This window comes from Erythrolamprus reginae, chromosome 1, assembly GCF_031021105.1.
Source record: "Erythrolamprus reginae isolate rEryReg1 chromosome 1, rEryReg1.hap1, whole genome shotgun sequence".
Lineage (NCBI taxonomy): Eukaryota > Metazoa > Chordata > Lepidosauria > Squamata > Dipsadidae > Erythrolamprus > Erythrolamprus reginae.
In genome coordinates, this window is record NC_091950.1 from 149,378,867 (window position 1) to 149,397,302 (window position 18,436).

Consider the following 18,436-nt stretch of genomic DNA (forward strand, 5'->3'; position numbering starts at 1 on the left):
GAATGTTTATGGTGTCATGAAAGATGATGGGAAATTTGTATGCAATTGTCAGAGTTGTGATTTTTATATTTTTCTTCCATTTCACTGACTTTCCTGCTACCTTTGCACTACCCCTCCAAACTGCACATCAACAAATATATGAACGTAATAACATTTGATGCCCCAGGTAGAATAATGTGCTCTTAAGAGTCCCAAATGTGCTTTTTCTTTCTTGTTTTTCCTTGAAAAAACTTTTGCTTCTCATCTATGAAGCTTTTCAGTACTGACTGTCAGAACTGAAGAAGCTTCTTGAATGAGAAGCGAAATGTCTTCAACAAAATCCAGTTGTGTTGCCTTTTGAAAAAGCACCTTTGGGACAACCATGTCCTGGATGACTTGAGAATCTCCACAGGCATATGCTCTTAGGAGTTTTTAGTTCATTAACGTTTATGCATAATATTTTTTTTAAAAAAATAGTCCAACATTCCTTGTTCATTGTATACTGTAAGACAAAGTTCCAAATGTGAAGATGTTATTGCAAATTGAGGTCCAAATATTTTTGCTTGGCGTTTAACAATAGATCCGGTTCATAGTTCTTCACTTTATTCCTTTTTCTGCTCAACTGAAAATAGGTAATTGTATTTCAGGAGTAAGTAAATGCAGGCTTGACTTCTTTACAGGCACTGAAGTAATTTGAAAGATTTCCTATTCCTTTTACAGTGGAAAGCAGTACAGTATTTTGCTGTTAACACTCTGCGTTACTGCTAGCCTTTTCAGCCGTACTTACAGAAGTGAGTTGGTCAAGGCTGTCATCATCGGCAAGTTCAGCTTTCAGTTCTTCATAGGTTTTCTTGTCCTGCAAGGAGACAGAAGTTTGCTTTTTGCTTTATAACTGAAAGCTTAGGCAATGAAAATATGTTATAGACTTTCTCAAAGATGAATGTGGTCCATCCTGAGATTCTGAGAACCTCTAGCTGCCATTCCTTCCATGAATATGAAGGTTCTTTCTTCTTTCCCACCCCCCAACTCTCTCTATGTACCGTATATGTATATATCAATGGACAATAAATTTCACATGCTGTTATCTATCTTAGTTGGGGGAAAGATCAATATTATTTTACTGAAAGAGTAGTAGATCCTTGGAACAAACTTCCAGCAGACGTGGTTGGTAAATCCACAGTAACTGAATTTAAACATGCCTGGGATAAACATATATCCATCCTAAGATAAAATACAGGAAATGGTATAAGGACAGACTAGATGGACCATGAGGTCTTTTTCTGCTGTCAGTCTTCTATGTTTCTTTCTATCTATCTATCTATCTATCTATCTATCTATCTATCTATCTATCTATCTATCTATCTGTCATCTATCTATCTATCATCTATCTATCTATCTATCTATCTGTCATCTATCTATCATCTATCTATCATCTATATCTATCTATCTATCTATTTATCTGTCATCTATCTATCTATCTGTCATCTATCTATCTGTCATCTATCATCTATATATCTATCATCTATCTATCTATCTGTATCTATCATCTATCTATCATCTATCTATCTATCTATCTATCTATCTATCTATCTATCTATCTATCTATCTATCTATCTATCTATGTCACTTTTCTTCACATATGGTACAGGCTTTCCAAGTCAGAAAAAGAGCCTTTTGTCACTTACCGTCCATCTGAGTGGATCCCATGCTACAAACCAGCCAGTGAATGTTGGGGGTTCGTTGCCTTGTTTCACAATCACAATTGGAGTGTCAGGGTCCCGACTGCCTGGGTGAGACCTCAGGTATTCTTGGGCAGTGACAGCTGCTGCTTCTTTCTCAGACTCATTTGCATCTTTACCAATCCAGAAGTAAACCTAGGGGGTGGGGGATGTGTCAGAGTCTGGCAGGAGTTGGGCGGCTTATAAATCAAATAAAATTATCGTGATAAACGATATATAGCTAGGACCACTGTTTCAGGATTAGAATTACACTCCTGAAAATGAATCCAGGTGTGAGGAATAAGCACATGTAAGCATAAAAACTGGGTCAGAATTAAGTAGAATTAAAGTTATGTAAAGACAGAACCTTGTAAAAGAGGACTTTTTAAAAAACCAGCTAAATTGGTATTAACGTAAACAACCAAAAAGCTCTTTATCAGAACCTGGTACAGTAATGGTAATTTTCAAAACTCTCATCCCATCTCCCAATTTCCATCTCCCCCTGAGCAAGAATGTACAGTGGTACCTCTGCCTAAGAATGCCTCTACTTACAAACTTTTCCAGATAAGAATTAGGTATTCAAGATTTTTTTGCCTCTTCTTAAGACCCATTTTCCACTTACAAACCCGAGCCTCCGAAACTGTAACCGGAAAAGGCAGGGAGAAGCCTCCGTGGGGCCTCTCTAGGAATCTCCTGGGAGGAAACAGGGCTGGAAAAGGCGGGGAGAAGCCTCTGTGGGGCCTTTCTAGGAATCTCCTGGGAGGAAACAGGGCCTCCACCTTCCCTGTTGTTTCCCCAATCACACCCATTATTTGCTTTTACATTGATTCCTATGGAAAAAATTGCTTCTTCTTACAAACTTTTCTACTTAAGAACCTGGTCACAGAACGAATTAAGTTCATAAGTAGAGGTACCACTGTACATTATTTGTGGAATTAAGATGGAATCTGGCAACACTAAATATAACACATTTAACAAATTAGTAGCGAAAGTGTATATAGCTGGTGGCTTTCTGGTGTTAATTAAAAAGTTAAAAGTCTTCCAACAAACACATTGGCTGCAAGTACTGTATGTTTGTTACAAATTGGAGGGCAGCTTACATTAATTGAGAATGTGGTAATAAAGGACCTTGGTGCCAGTGGAGTTAACTCCATTGGGCAAGAGAGTCCAATGATGAAAGTGTTACTGGAATGGAAGTAGGAAAATAGGTAAAACCATTACTATTACTTCCTACAAAAGAGTCAGAAATACTAGCTCTATCTGTCTCTTCCCCTCCTTCAGGTACACAGGGAAAATTTATTCAATGGAAATTTAGGGGGGAAATCAGGATTCTGAAGCAATGAAGTATAAATGGATAAAACAGTTCTTCCTGTTAGACATTCACCATAAATACAAACTGACTTTAATAGGTCAAAGCAAGAATTAAAGATTCTTATTTGTGTATATCTTCCAGTGAATGAATAAAACATCACACATGTTCAAGATATACAACACTGCTGGCCAGTGAACCTTAGTTTAGCAATTATAGATAAGGGATTCATTTTTGTTTTGTTTGGTGGCTTCATCTGTCAGGTAACTGCACAATTTAACAACTGATTCCTGCAACCAGTTCTGCAAAGCAGAAAATATATAATCTATTACTGAAAAAGATCTTTGGTGCATATATTCCATTGGGTATGTGTGTGTTAGAAATGGCCACATACTTAAGAGTTGTGATTTTTTTCCCCCCTGTTAGATTGGCAGTGGAGTGCTTTCCATTTTTATTTTTGGATCCAGTTTTATTTATATAGGTTGGCATAAATTTAAGGCAGAGCTTGGTCCTTGCATTAATATTCTGGCTGTTTTATTGGCTTCTGCAGAAGGGGGCACTGATTTCATTTGAAACAGACATATTTTGCCACTTCTATAACAGGGCTAGGCGATCCTTTTTTCAAGCCCAACAATTCTTGTCAAAGATGATGTGTGCTGGGCCTATTAGAGACTACACGTATTTTACTATATGTTGCCATGGAAAATTACGCCTCTTTGGTCTGGCAACCAGCAACTGAATTTCGATTGTGACAATCTCCGCAGGGTCCCAAAAAGGAGAAATAAGGATTAGGTGGCTGCAGGTGTTTTCAGAGGTACCCACTGCTGCTATACGGTGGAAAAGGCAGCGAGGGAATTGGTATTTGGTACCGGAGAATAATTCCAATAAACATTTTCTTCCCAAGCTACTGATTTGTGATAATTGAGAGTCGGGGAACGACAATTATGAAATAGAAGTGAGAACTGAAAAAAAGTGGAAGTGATGAAGGGTGAGAGGAAGAGAATATTTTGTTCTAAACGTTCTTTGGGAATATAGCACAGGCAACGGCAATCTACCACAGGCTATATTAGTAATCAGATCAGATGGGATGTGGGTGGGCATGCAAATTGCTCAACAATACGAGGCACCTTTGATTCAATTATTGCTGGAAGAAAAACAATGGGGGGTAAATGTCTATTTATTGCATCTTCCAAGTTCATACCCACCTGGTCCCAGGCATCCAGCAAGAACACGTCATCTTGTTCCAGATCATCCTGAGTAAAATTGGTGAGCTCCGTGGCAAGGAACCTGCCTGTCTTATTGGAACACTCAAAGAGCCGAGGTGTAATCGAAATCGTTTCTTCTTGCAATCTGCGTAAAATCGATAAAGCAATTTTGGTGCTGCTGGAACAACCTCCTGGCAAAGGTGGGGAAATTATGACACGGTAAAGGATTTCCCCACTTGGCAGCATTGAAATGGGTGCCATCTAGAGCAGAGAGCGGCAGGCGGGGGTGGGCTACTTCCTGGGCAGGGTGGGGGGACGCAGTGGGGTAGCGAAAATGGAGCTCCACCCCACAACACCCAATTTGCACTGAAAGACGTTGAAAGAAAATGCAGGGTTTCCTGCATACGCCACGCCCACAGTGTGGTAGTAAAAAAATTGGTAGCCCTTCACTGGTGGCAGGGCAGAAAATTATTAAGAGCTCTCTGCTATTGTTGCTCAAACTCTTCCTATTCAATCATAATCACAGCCCAAGTTTTCATGAGTGAAACAGAATGGTTATCAAGTTGTTCCTTGAATTTTACAAACTGACCACAGCCATGGGTCACTTCTTCACTGCTGCTACACTGCTTCCCTTTTTGAATTCCTACAGAATTACCTGTCATCAACAAGACATTTGCTAAAAAACCCAACTGGGTTTCAAGAGCCCAAAACATGGCACTTGTTTGGCTGGCGTTGAAGATGTTGCTTTTAAACAGACTGTGTAGATGTAATCGCCAGAAATACTAGTGTTCTGGAATTCTGACTGAAGATGAAATACTGTATGTGGTTGTTGTATCCAATTCTAGCTTTATTATTAACAAAGACTATGGCTCAAGTTCAGGAACAGATGTGGTTAAACAGAAATGTTTAAGGTGGGGATAGGATCAATGGTGGTCTTTTAGGTGTAGAACTAAAACTCCCAGCATCCCCCAGGCTTTTTTATACTTTGTTTTATGTTTGGTATGAATGTGCTGTTTGGTTTTTTTAAATAATGATAGGGTTTTATATGTTTTTAAATATTAGATTTGTTCCACTACTATATTGTTTTTATTACTGTTGTGAGCCGCCCCAAGTCTTCGGAGAGGGGCGGCATACAAATCTAATAAATAATAATAATAATAATCCCATGAACCTCATAGGCTGGAAGAGTTGGGAATTGTAGTGATAGACCAGAGTTCCAGTCACCCCGATGTAGCCTGAGAAATAGCAGTAGCAATAGCACTTAGACTTATAGACCACTCTATAGTGCTCTTACAGCACACTCTGGGCAGTTTACAGCATCAGCATATTGCCCCCAACAATCTAGATTCTCATTTTACTGACCTCGGAAGGATGGTAGGCTGAGTGAACCTTAAGCTAGTCAGAATCAAACTCCTGGCTGTCTGCAGAAGTAGCCTGCAATACTGCATTATAACCACCAAGCCACCACTGCAAATGTTGTATGCACAACACTAGAGCAGATTGCTCCTCTCTTCTTCCCAGTGATGGGCTCCTACAGGTACAGTCAGGAATGCAGTACCAGGAGCAAAATTTGGAGCTCCACCCCAGAGCACCCAATTTGCACTGAAAGATGTTGAAACAAAATGCATAAGCCACGCCCACAGTGTGGTAGTAAAAGTTTTGGTAGCCCATCACTGCTTCTTCCCCATTATAGATTACCACCTCTGGATATGCTTGGAAGACGTTACCTTTTGTTGTTGGCATACTGAGTCTTCCCACCTAGTGCAACCCAGAATGTTGCAGGCTCCTGGCCTTCTGCTACCACAACTTTCTCCGTCCTGGAGATCAGATCGGAAACACTCTTGGCCATCTCTCGTTCGTCCCCGCTGCAGCCCTGTCGAAGGTACCAATGTGGTAAATTGTGAAAATGATCACGGGAGGATCTGAGCGGTGCTACTTTTTAAACCATAGCTTGCCTGCTTGAGATTTAGATGCCCGTTATGGTCTCCCTCCTCTTATTAGGTGTTGTGGTTAGCTCTGGCCCAGCTCCTGCCCCAAGGAATGTGCAGGTGGATGTGGGGGAAACATCCATATGCCGCAGGCCTGTTTTGCTCCCGATGGAATCTGACAACGAAGCCTCCTCTGACCAAGGAAGCATGAGTGACAGGGAAGAGGGGAGTTTGGCAGACAGCCCAGGAGGAGATCAGTCATTTGTATCATTCCTGGATTCTGAACAAGAATTAATGACACATCCACGCATGCGTAGAGTGATGCTTAGGAGACAACAACTGAAGGATTATTACAAGAGAAAATGAGGCCACCTGTGGTTGGGTGGGGCTGCTGTAATTAGTGCTACAGATAAAAGTGCAGCCTGGTGTTTTAGCCTCATGGCAGTTTATCTGATTCATTGTTTTGTCAAGATCATGGCTTTTGTGCTGTTCAGGATTGTGTGTGTGGACTCTCTGGACCAGGGGTAGGGAACGTTGGCTCTTCTATGACTTGTGGACTTCAACTCCCAGAATTCCCGAGCCAATCATGCTAGCTCAGGAATTCTGGGAGTTGAAGTCCACAAGTCACAGAAGAGCCAACGTTCCCTACCCCTGCTCTGGACTTTAGAATTGGACTCAATTTCCCAATTATTGGATGAGCAATTGGATTGCATTTAACCTGTGCCTTGTGTGTACCAGAAAATCCCTCTGACATTTAAAAAGGGAGATGTTTCTATTTTTCTGTTTATAAAAACCTTTGGTTTTCCTTTTATCGTGTGGTGTGTGTCTTCCTGAACTAATTACCCTGTAATTATGGGCGGTTGAAACACGCCGGCAGAACATTAGGAAACCATGAGCCTTAGGAATTACTACCCACCTACTTACTTAGTCCTTGGTTGACACATGTCCTTGTTCATTAAATTCTACTGTGTTGCATGCAATGCTAAAATTAGTGCTTCGGAGCTTATTTCTACTGCATGAGCTTCCCCATCATGGTACATTACCTACCTTACCGTACCAGAGGTAACAGCAACTCTGGGTTTTAAGGATGAAGACATCATTGGAATTGAGGGAGCAGGCCCTGGGAGACACCTCCACAGCTTTGGTGTTGTATTCATTAGTCCCATGAACTTGGAAAAGACGGGTGGGAGGTTCTGGTTCTGTATTGCCAGCTCGGGAAGTACCACCCTGGGAAAGAAGGAAAAATAAAATAAAATTTTAAAAAAACTAAATGTGGACAAAAGCTGAGTACTGTACCTTCTACTTAACAATATCTCAAGTTTTCCTTGTTCATTTTCTTTCAGAATAGAAAATATATTATGGAGTAAAACAAAACATTCCTTTGACAGAAATATGTTAGTAAATAAATTTGGCTCTGGAATTTGCTGCCTGGAAACCTCCCTCTTGTTGTGGCTGATCTACATCCATCTGTCATGGATTTCGAGGACCAGAAGATGGATGCGTATTCGTATTCTAGGCCAGTGTTCTTGTCATCTGAGTCCGAGAGTGAGAGTGATGCGGAGTTACAGACTGAGGATCAACTAGAGACTGTGGCACTCCCAGTTATGGTATTGACTGAGTCAGAGGAGGAAGAAGAATTAGAGGACGAGCCCATGTTAGACGCCAGAGTGAGGAGGACAATGTCCGGACAAGAATATCTGAAAAGAATGGGGTCTTGGCATTAGTAGCTCTAGGGAACACTTCTTCATGCCTTGTCCCTATATAAGCAACAGGATTGGGGGAAGTGGGCATGGTGAACAACGTTTGTGAAAATCATGGCCATGTGGCTGCTCCAGAGTTCAAGAAATACTTTGTTTGCAGATCGCTCTAACGTAAGCTTATCGTCATGTAATCTCGTTGTCTGAAAAAACTATGGAGAACTGTAAGTCTGTTTGACTGACAGAATCACTTCAAAGGAATTCCCCTAACTGAGCTTTAGTTTCCAGCCCAGGACCTGTTCTTATCTTAGAGTCAGTTAAGCTGGGAATACTGCCAGAATGGACTAAATTAGAGATGGAACTATTTAACCAGTTTTTTGCCTAATGTTTTGTAAGCAATATAGCTTTTAAGTATTATCCCGTGAATGTGTAGACTTTTAATTCTGATTGGTGGGTGGTCTAGACCGAACACCTCCCTCCCTCCGTTCCTTTCTTCTCTCCCTCCCTCCCTCCAAATCCATTTAGAAGAAGTCAAAGTACTTAATCCTTTACCTCTTGTCATTTTTCCATACTTAACCCCTCCTTTCACTTATCCCACATGCCAGAAACCGCTATTAACCATAATGGTAAGCAAATTTAAATAACTCTACATGGGGCTACCTTTGAAAAGTGTTCGGAAACTTCAGATCGTGCAGAATGCAGCAGCGAGAGCTATTGTTTGGCTTCCCAGATTCTCCCATATTTCTACAACACTCCGTGGTCTGCACTGACTGCTGATCAGATTCCGGTCACAATTCAAAGTGTTGGTAATGACCTTTAAAGCCCTACATGGCATTGGACCAGAATACCTCTGGAACTGCCTTCTGCTGCACGAATCCCAGCGGCCGATAAGGTCCCACAGAGTTGGCCTTCTCTGGGTCCCATTGACCAAACAATGTTGTTTGGCGGGCCCCAGGGGAAGAGCCTTCTCTGTGGTGGCTCCAGCCCTCTGGAACCAACTTCCCCCCGGAGATTAGAACGGCCCCCACCCCCCTTGTGTTTTGCAAGTTACTCTTTTTTTTAAATTAATATTTTTTATTGATTTTTAACAATTTAAAATCACACAACATAAAACAGTGCGTAGTAAATTGTGAATTGTGCCCACCACCCCGACATACACACATTCCCCACCACCAAATTGGGGGTATTTCTTGTATAATCCACTTAACCCAAGAGCAATATATCTGTTTACATATTATAGAGTGATTCCAGTTTATTTCTTGTAGCTTGGTCTCGGATTCTGCTTGTCATATATCGTCTTACCTTGTCCCACCGTCCCATCAGCTGTCCCAACTCAGTTTCATTATCCAAATTTATCCTTTTTTCCATAATTTCAAATTGAATATGGTCCACCATGTACCTATACCAATTTTGCATTGTCCATTTTGTCGCATCCTTCCAACCCAAAACTATTACTGCCTGAGCGCTTTCTATTGCTGCTTTTTTTATTTCTCTAAATTCTCCCATCGCATTTTTACTAGTACTGCCATTTCCTTAGTGATTGTCCATTGTATATTTAACATTCTATTGATATCCTCTTTCACTTTTTGCCAAAATTCCTGCACTATCGGGCATTCCCAAAACATATGCATAAACACTCCTTTATCTTGACAACCATGCCAACAATTCCCCCTGACATTCTGCTGAAAATGTGCAAATTGAACGGGAGTGAAATACCACTTATGTAATATTTTCCTTCTCATTTCCCTAATTCTTGTATTTTTAATTTTCCTTATATCTTCTACTATATTTTCCATTTCTTGTACCTCTACTAATATCTCATTTTGCCACCATTTAGTCAATCCATCAATCGTATCCCCATCTGACTGCACTAGCAGTTTGTATATATTAGTTGCTTGCGCCTTTATCCCCTCACTTTTTTCTCTTATTATTTTCTCTAACCCTGTCTCCTCCCGCCATAATACTACTTTATTCTCCCTTTCATTTAGATATTTACATATTGCATTTATTTGTAGCCACCTTCCCTTACCTAACCACCATTCTATACGATTTCTACTTGGCCTGCCATCCTTCTCGTATAACTGTTCTATCTTAGTTATCCCTCTTCCCTTCAACTCTCCTATAACCCTATTTAAGTTAATTTCGTTTTCTCTATTTATTACATAAAGCGATGACAGTTTAGATTTATATAATCCTATTTTCCCTTGCCATTTTTTCCAAATTTCCATAGTCCCTTTCATTGGGCCTATTAATTTACCTATATCACTCCTATTCCACTTCCTAAAAATTAATTCTCTATTGTTCATCCCGTTTATCTGTTTTTCCAATTTCGCCCATTTATTTTCACCTATTTGCAACTCCATTAACCTTTCCATTTGAAAAGCTTCCCTATACAGCTCCAAACATGGAACTCCCCATCCCCCCTCTTTTTCATTCACAATTAACCACTTTTTTCTTATTCTTGGTCTCTTGTCTTCTTCAATCCAATAATTTAGTTTTTTGTCCCACTCTTTAACCTTACATACCGATAGCCCCCCCGACAGCACCTGGTTTTGCAAGTTACTCAAGACCCACCTGTATCGCCAGGCATGGGGGAACTAAGATATCTCCCCCAGGCTTTTTATATTTCATGTTTGGTATGTATGTGCTGTATTGTTTTTAATTATTGGGGTTTTTATATATTTTTTATTATTGGATTTGTCCCATTGTTACACTGTTTCTTATTACTGTTGTGAGCCGCCCCAAGTCTTTGGAGAGGGGCGGCATACAAATCTAATAAATAATAATAATAACTTCCCCAATAGAAGGGCTGATAATGACACAGTTCAGAAGGAGACAATTGAGGTTAGAAAAATGCTTAGTAGGAAAAGGAAGACATGCCTCTATCCCAATGCCATTGCTCAGACAGAATCGCTGGGATAACCCATTAGAGATCACCACCACCACCTCTATGTTAGACCTTATTGGATTGGAGGGAACGAAAGCCGGTAAGTTATCTTGCAGTCTGCCTTTCCACTAACAAAGGTGGGCTTCAGCAGGTTCTGACCAGTTCTGGTAGCAGAAATTTTGAGCAGTTTGGAGAACTGGCCCTGTTCCCATCTATCCTCTGCCTCCCACATCCCAGCTGATTGGGAGGAAATCTGGATTTTATTTATTTATTTATTTATTTATTTTATTAGATTTGTATACCGCCCCTCTCCGTAGACTCGGGGCGGCTCACAACAGCAATAGAAAAATTCATAACAAATCTAATAACTTAAAAACATTTTAAAAACCCCATTATTAATCAGACATACATACAAACATACCTTACATAAATTGTATAGGCCTGGGGGAGATATCTCAATTCCCCCAAGCCTGGCAGCAAAGGTGGGTTTTAAGGAGTTTACGGAAGACAAGGAGGGTGGGGGCAGTTCTAATCTCCAGGGGGAGCTGGTTCCAGAGAGTTGCGGCCACCACAGAGAAGGCTCTTCCCATGGGACCCACCAAATGACATTGTTTAGTCGACGGGACCCGGAGAAGGCCAACTCTGTGGGACCTCACCGGTCGCTGGGATTCGTGCAGCAGAAGGCGGTCCCAGAGATATTCTGGTCCCGTGCCATGAAGGGCTTTATAGGTCATAACCAACACTTTGAATTGTGACCGGAAATTGATCGGCAACCAATGCAGACTGCAGAGTGTTGGAGTAACATGGGCATACCTGGGGAAGCCCATGATTGCTCTCGCAGCTGCATTCTGCACGACCTGAAGTTTCCGAACACTCTTCAAAGGTAGCCCCATGTAGAGAGCATTACAGTAGTCGAACCTCGAGGTGATAAGGGCATGAGTGACTGTGAGCAGTGAGTCCCGGTCCAGATAGGGCCGCAACTGGTGCACCAGGCGAACCTGGGCAAACGTCCCCCTCGCCACAGCTGAAATATGGTTCTGGAGCAGGGAGGGAATGGAGATTTTACAGTATCCTTCCCCTGCCACTCCCACACAGCCACGCCCGCCAAGCCACACCCAAAGAGTCTTCGGAGAGGGGCGGCATACAAATCTAATAAACTATAATAAACTATAACTATAACAGGTAGAAAAAAATTTGAATTCCACCACCACAAGTACTTACCGCATACACTATCATGCGTCCTTTGAAAATGGCCATAAGATGGGCAGGTTCCTTGCCCATGGTGACTCGAACCTGCACAGGCTCACCATTATAGGTTTGGTCCAGAGTGACAGCTTGGTAGGCAGAGGCAGTAATCTCGTCCGCAGTGGCGTGACGGCCCTGGGAAGCAAAGAGAAAACTCACTGGACTCTTCTGGAAAAAACTTTCCAGTTGGAATTCAAAGGATTTCTAATTAAGGAATCTTGGCCACTTTATCATTCTTGACTGTCTTGCGTATTTTATATTTAGTGCAGAGATGCACCACTTTCTTTTGGTAAAAGGTCACATTTTGAGTGATAAGTGCCAGATCACGGTAAAAAAATAAATTTCATTTTGCATTAATGTACAGTTGCCATTGTTTCCAGTGTTGGTTCTCTTTCTTGTTAGAAATAACAGTTTCAACTTTTAAAGATGACTATGGGATGCTAAGAGTTTAGGTAGCCCAGTTCCAAGGTAAGGGCATTTCTGATGAACCTCAGGCTTCATGTTGACATGAATTTGCTAATAATTCCTGGACTACATTTGTGTCATGTGACTGTTGTGGTTGGCTTCTGGCCCTGCTCCTGCCCCAAGGACTGTGGATGTGGGGGAGACATCCACATGCTGCGGGTCTGTTTTGCCCCCGGTGGAGTCTACTGATGAAGGCTCCTCTGACCAAGAAGACATGAGTGACAGTGAGGAGGAGAGTGTGGCAGACAGCTCAGAAGGAGATCAATTATCTAGCTCCTCTTTGGATTCAGAAAAAGAGTTAAATGATACAGCCACGCATGCGGAGAGCGATGCATAGGCAGCAACCACTGAGAGATTATTATCAAAGAAAATGAGGCCACCTGTGGTTGGGTGGGGCTGTGGTAATTAGTGAGGCTGCTATAAATAGCAGCCTGTGGGTTTGGCCCTTGTGGAGGATTATCTGATCATTTTGTTTCATGCCTGCTTTGCTGACTTAGACCTTTGTGTGCTGATTATTCCCTGCTTTGAAACTAAACCAGGGCAAAGTGTGTTTCACTTTGTGAAAGAAGAAGGACTGTGAATTGCCTCAGAGCTGCAAGCTAAGTATCACAGAACTGATAAGGGACTTGTACAAATTACCAATTTGTTTGGAGACAAGTGCTCTTTGCTATACAAAAAGAGTGCTTTGTTTATTTGCATTTTTCGGTATAAAGAACATTGTTTTGAATTTTCAAACGTGTGTGTGTCTGAAATTGTATCTGTGCATTTTTGGGAGGATTCTACCAGAGAGCTCGACAGAACAGTGACCAAAGTCATATTTGGTTAGGATTCTTTCTTAAGGGAGTGACATCAAATATCTAGAATCAAGGAGAAATTTCCTGACAGGGAGAACAATTAATCAGTGGAACAACTTGCCTCCAGAAGTCATAAGTGCTCAATCATTGGAGGATTCTCAAGAAAATATTGAATAATCATTTGTCTGGTTTGGGGCAGAGGGTTGGACTAGAAGACCTTTTTAGGTCCCTTCCACCCTATGATTTTATTTCTACAGTGTTCCCTTGATTTTTGCGGGTTCGAGCTTTGTGAATCGCCTATACCACGAGTTTTCAAAAAATATTAATTAAAAAATACTTTGCAGGTTTTTTTCTATGATGTCCTACGTCATCACCAAACTAATAAATGATTTTAAATTATTAGATTTGTCATGACTTGTTTTATTGCTGTTGTGAGCCACCCTGAGTCTATGGAGAGGGGCGGCATACAAATCTAATAAATAAATAAATAAAAATAAATAATTATTTTTGCAAATAAATAACAAAAAAAAATTATTGTTAATAAATAATTATGTTTATAAATATCAGGATCACTAAGTGTCTTATTCAATGGTGAGCACCAGTAATAATTGTGAGTAAATGGCTGTTAAGGGAATGGGAAATGGTAATTTAGGGGTTTAAAGTGTTAAGGGAAGGCTTCTGATACTGTCCATAGCCAAAAATGGTGTATTTACTTCCGCATCTCTACTTTGCGGAAATTTGACTTTCGCGGGCGGTCTCGGAACGCATCCCCCGTGAAAATCGAGGGAACACTGTATTTCTAAATGATTTCCTGAGTGGCATTTGATTCTCAGTCTACATCCTCTCTGCCCATGCTACATTTTCATTCTTTCTGTTCCTTTTTTGTATGCTCACCTGCCAAATGTAAATGATGTAGTGCAACTTGTTATAAACTAAATATTTGTAGAGGATAAGGTAGCAATCACCACTGTAGAAATGCCCAAGGTTGCGACCCTCCACTGGCACCAGTTCTAAGTTTTCAATTCTCCAAACCTGTGAAGGAAAGCACAAAATTACAGCAAGATATCTATTAAGAAAATAGGATCCTTTGTATAACCAATTATGGGGGCAAAGTTAACATGAAGGATCCCTGTGACTGGAAACAAAAGGTCTCACATTTCCCCACCCAACCATAAAAATTACATCCTTCACACTATGAAAAATTAATCAAATTTTGGAAATTGGGAGTAATAAAGTTATAGAACAGTGTTGTGTGCAATTGATGATTTTATTTATTTATTTTGTTTATTTATTATTTAATAATAATAATAATAATAATAATAATAATAATAATAATAATTTATTAGATTTGTATGCCGCCCCTCTCCGAAGACTGTACTTATTTTTTTCTACTTTGCTGTACTTATTTTTTAAAAGAGCAATACATTAATTAGAGGTGCAAAATGGAAGGATCTCCACTTTCATTTAAAACAAAATGCCTGTCTACAAACTCAAATTTAATAATTGTGGCTACAGTGATATGCTTCAATATGGATGTTTCTGCATAAAGTTTCAGACAAAAGCAGAAGAGTAAATTTCTACTGTCAGGAATATTGGGAAATAAGCAACTGCTGTACCATAGTTGATGGCTGCCATAAGATTAGGAAAAGTACTCCTGAAACATATGCAAATTGAATAAATGAACTTAGAAGTTAACCAATGGCTTCCTTACTGCAGAAGTTTGATAATCTCCCACACTAGTGTGCAAGTTTGTTATTTAGCTAAAACCTTTTGGTATTATATTTTTTTCAAATGGTCTTCAAGGAATCTAACAGATTCTAATTTTATAGTACAAACAAACCTTGCTGATGAGATTGGAACATAGAAAGATTCATTATTTCAAAGCAATCAATCGGTTCATGGACTGATGCTAATTCCAGACTATCAAGTGGTATGCTTTCCTCTCCTTACTGGGTGAGTCTTTGCACCTACATGGCCTAAATGTTGCCACTCCTCAACTACTTGAATCACTGATACAGATACAGTGGTACCTCTACTTAAGAACTTAATTTGTTCCGTGACCAGGTTCTTAAGTAGAAAAGTTTGTAAGTAGAAGCAATTTTTCCCATAGGAATCAATGTAAAAGCAAATAATGCGTGCAAACCCACTAGGAAAGAAATAAAAGCTCGGAATTTGGATGGGAGGAGGAAGAGGAAGAAGAGGAGGAGGAGGACAGTCGCTGCTGAAGGAAAAAGGTGAGGTGAATTTAAAAAATTGAAAATTTTAAGGTTTTTTTTAAAAAAGGAGGGACTCTGAGGTGGCAAGGAAGAGCACGCGACTCCCATACATCCAGCACGAGGCTGCCTCCCACACACTGTGCCAGAGAGAGAAACCCATGTGGGTGAGAGTGGGGAACCTCCCGCTCCTTTGACTGAAAGGCTGGTGATGCTGCTACTTGCTTCCTCTTCCTTCCCATGCTGAAGGGCTCCCCTCTCCTCTCGCTCGCTTGCTTTGTAGCTGGCGCCTTTCCTTCACTGTGATGACTCCTCAGTTTGGCTGAAGCCGAGTTGATCCGGCCAGGGCAAAGCGCCCCCTTTTGCCTTTCCACGCCCAGATGCTCCAGGAGACAACCTCGTGCCGGGTGTATGGGGGGCAGCACGAGGAAGTCACCACAGCGAAGTGGTTTATTCCCTCTCCAAGTGCCCAGAAAAAGGAAAATGCTTTGTTCGCTCTGGACTGCCAAAGCCCTCCTTAAGCGCCCAGAAAAACCTGAGGTGGACGGGATTAAAGGGGGAATGGCAGGAAACTGTCTGGGCCCTTGTGCTGCTCTCAAATTTCCTGGGAAATTTTTCCGGGCTTGGGTTCTTAAGTAAAAAATGGTTCTTAAGAAGAGGCAAAAAAATCTTGAACATCATATTCTTATCTAGAAAAATTCTTAAGTAGACACGTTCTTCGGTAGAGGTACCACTGTACTATATAAGTTGTGAAGGTTTTTTTTTAGGAAAACAAATATATTCCTTACTTGTGTCTCTCCAGAACCATCATCAACCATCTTGTGCTGGGCAGCCATCTCTGGCCTGGCATGCAAACTAGTGGCATCAAACTTCACCTGCTCCACCTTGGCTGTTTTAAGGAAAAAAGAGAAGGTAACAAGTAATGTTCAGCAACTTCAGAGGTACGCTCATGTCTCTCCAGCACTCCACGAGCTGCATTGGCTGCCGATTGGTTTCAGAACACAATTTAAAGTGTTTGTTATGATATATAAAGACCGACATGGCATCGGACCAGACTACTTATGGGACTATCTTCTGCCTCATGTGTCCCAGCGACCGGTCAGGTCCCACAGAGTTGGCCTTCTCCAGGTGCCATCAGCTAGACAATGTCACCTGGCGGGACGTAGGGGAAGAGCCTTCTCTGTGGTGGCCCCAGCCCTTTGGAACCAACTCCCTCCAGAGATTCGCAATGCCCCCACACTTCCCGCCTTCTGCAAGAGTCTAAGGACCTATCTTTGCCAACAGGCTTGGGGTTGCTAAGACCAACATCTAGCCCCAGCTGACGAATGAATTCATGCTTGTTTGCCTGAACCCGAGAGACTAGTTATTGAGGTTTTAGTATGTTTTTAAATTTAGATTTCTGCATTATTATTATTATTATTTATTAAATTTATATGCCGCCCCTCTCCATCGACTCGTTATACATACATGTTATTGTATTACTTGTTGTGAGCCGCCCTGAGTCTGAGGAACAGAGCAGCATAGAAATCTAATAAGTAAGTAAGTAAGTAAGTAAGTAAGTAAGTAAGTAAGTAAGTAAGTAAGTAAGTAAGTAGTTAGAAACATAGAAACATAGAAGACTGACGGCAGAAAAAGACCTCATGGTCCATCTAGTCTGCCCTTATACTATTTTCTGTATTTTATCTTAGGATGGATATATGTTTATCCCAGGCATGTTTAAATTCAGTTACTGTGGATTTACCTACCACGTCTGCTGGAAGTTTGTTCCAAGGATCTACTACTCTTTCAGTAAAATAATATTTTCTCATGTTGCTTTTGATCTTTCCCCCAACTAACTTCAGATTGTGTCCCCTTGTTCTTGTGTTCACTTTCCTATTAAAAACACTTCCCTCCTGGACCTTAGGCTTGAAATGATCAGCTCTTTTGTGCAAGCCCAGATTTTTGTATGAAAAGAAGATAGCGACAAGATGGAACAGCTTTCACTGTATGGATGGAATATGTGAGAAGGTACTTTAATATACATTTTCTACTGTTTGTCACCCTCTAGCTATTGTTCTATTATTCCGAACGCTACAATATAATCATGCTGGCAAAGAATCTGTAGTAAGGAAGGGCTGAATTCATAGTTGACAGAACCAGCCTCTGAGTAATTGCTCCTCTGCTCTAGCGTTTACCTATTTTTCCAACTGCATGAGTCTTGCCAAAGCCAGTGGTTTGATTGTGAACTGTCCATTTCTGAAACAGCTGCCTGAAAACTGCTGATTCAGAGCCATCGTTTTCAGTCTCCACGCTAGTGGTAGGTGGGTAGTTTTTTGCTTTGATGAAACCCTGAAATGTAAAATATGAATATTCGCAATAAGAACCCTACTCTTCTTTTCCATAGGCAGCTAACAGTTTCTTTCAAGAGAACTTATTGCTTTCCTGTAAAATTATCTAAAAAGAAAACTTAAAAATAATTGCTTTCAATAAAGCATGTATTTAAGAAATATTTGAAGAATTATAATTTAGGTATCATGCCACAATGAATTAAAGTATCAAAATCCTTGGATCATATTCTTTTGAAAAAGGCAATTTTTAAAATATTTATGTACTGTATTATTTTGCTTATTTAGTGGGGAGAAAAATCAAGTTTATCTTTTATCTAAACAATTTTCCATCCTCATCTAATGGTATTTTCCTTTGTGTCTTAAACTGTGTCCAGTTAATTCTAGTAAGCATTAGTAGTTGTTCTTCACTTAACATTTTATAGACAAGCGTTTTGTATTCTTTGTTGAGAATCTGTGTTAATATTTCCTGGAATTTGCTGTCCAAGCCAAGAATATTCTTGTGAAAATTCCTATCATTAGGAATAGGGGAAGTTTTCATTGCATGTTATATATTTTCTTTTTTTTGTTTTATTGATATCTACCCAATCCTATAAAATGAAAAAAAAAAAAGATGTGAAGAACAGGTTGCAATAGCAATATTTTGGGTCAAAATCATATGGATGATGATGA

The 18,436-nt window shown here is 40.5% G+C and overlaps 1 protein-coding gene across 2 annotated transcripts in view; it reads right to left on the reverse strand.

Annotated features, from left to right (window-relative positions):
* VIL1 (villin 1) overlaps window positions 1–18,436 on the reverse strand; it is a 66,803-nt gene that overhangs the window by 6,203 nt on the left and 42,164 nt on the right. For both annotated transcript variants that reach the window (XM_070729388.1, XM_070729396.1), the window contains 9 exons: window positions 17,615–17,768; window positions 16,229–16,329; window positions 14,122–14,259; window positions 11,945–12,103; window positions 7,187–7,366; window positions 5,939–6,084; window positions 4,212–4,356; window positions 1,665–1,853; window positions 767–835 (listed from right to left, as the gene is read on the reverse strand). In XM_070729388.1, coding sequence (XP_070585489.1) covers window positions 767–835; window positions 1,665–1,853; window positions 4,212–4,356; window positions 5,939–6,084; window positions 7,187–7,366; window positions 11,945–12,103; window positions 14,122–14,259; window positions 16,229–16,329; window positions 17,615–17,768 — 1,281 coding nt within the window. The remainder of the gene's footprint in view (window positions 1–766; window positions 836–1,664; window positions 1,854–4,211; window positions 4,357–5,938; window positions 6,085–7,186; window positions 7,367–11,944; window positions 12,104–14,121; window positions 14,260–16,228; window positions 16,330–17,614; window positions 17,769–18,436) is intronic.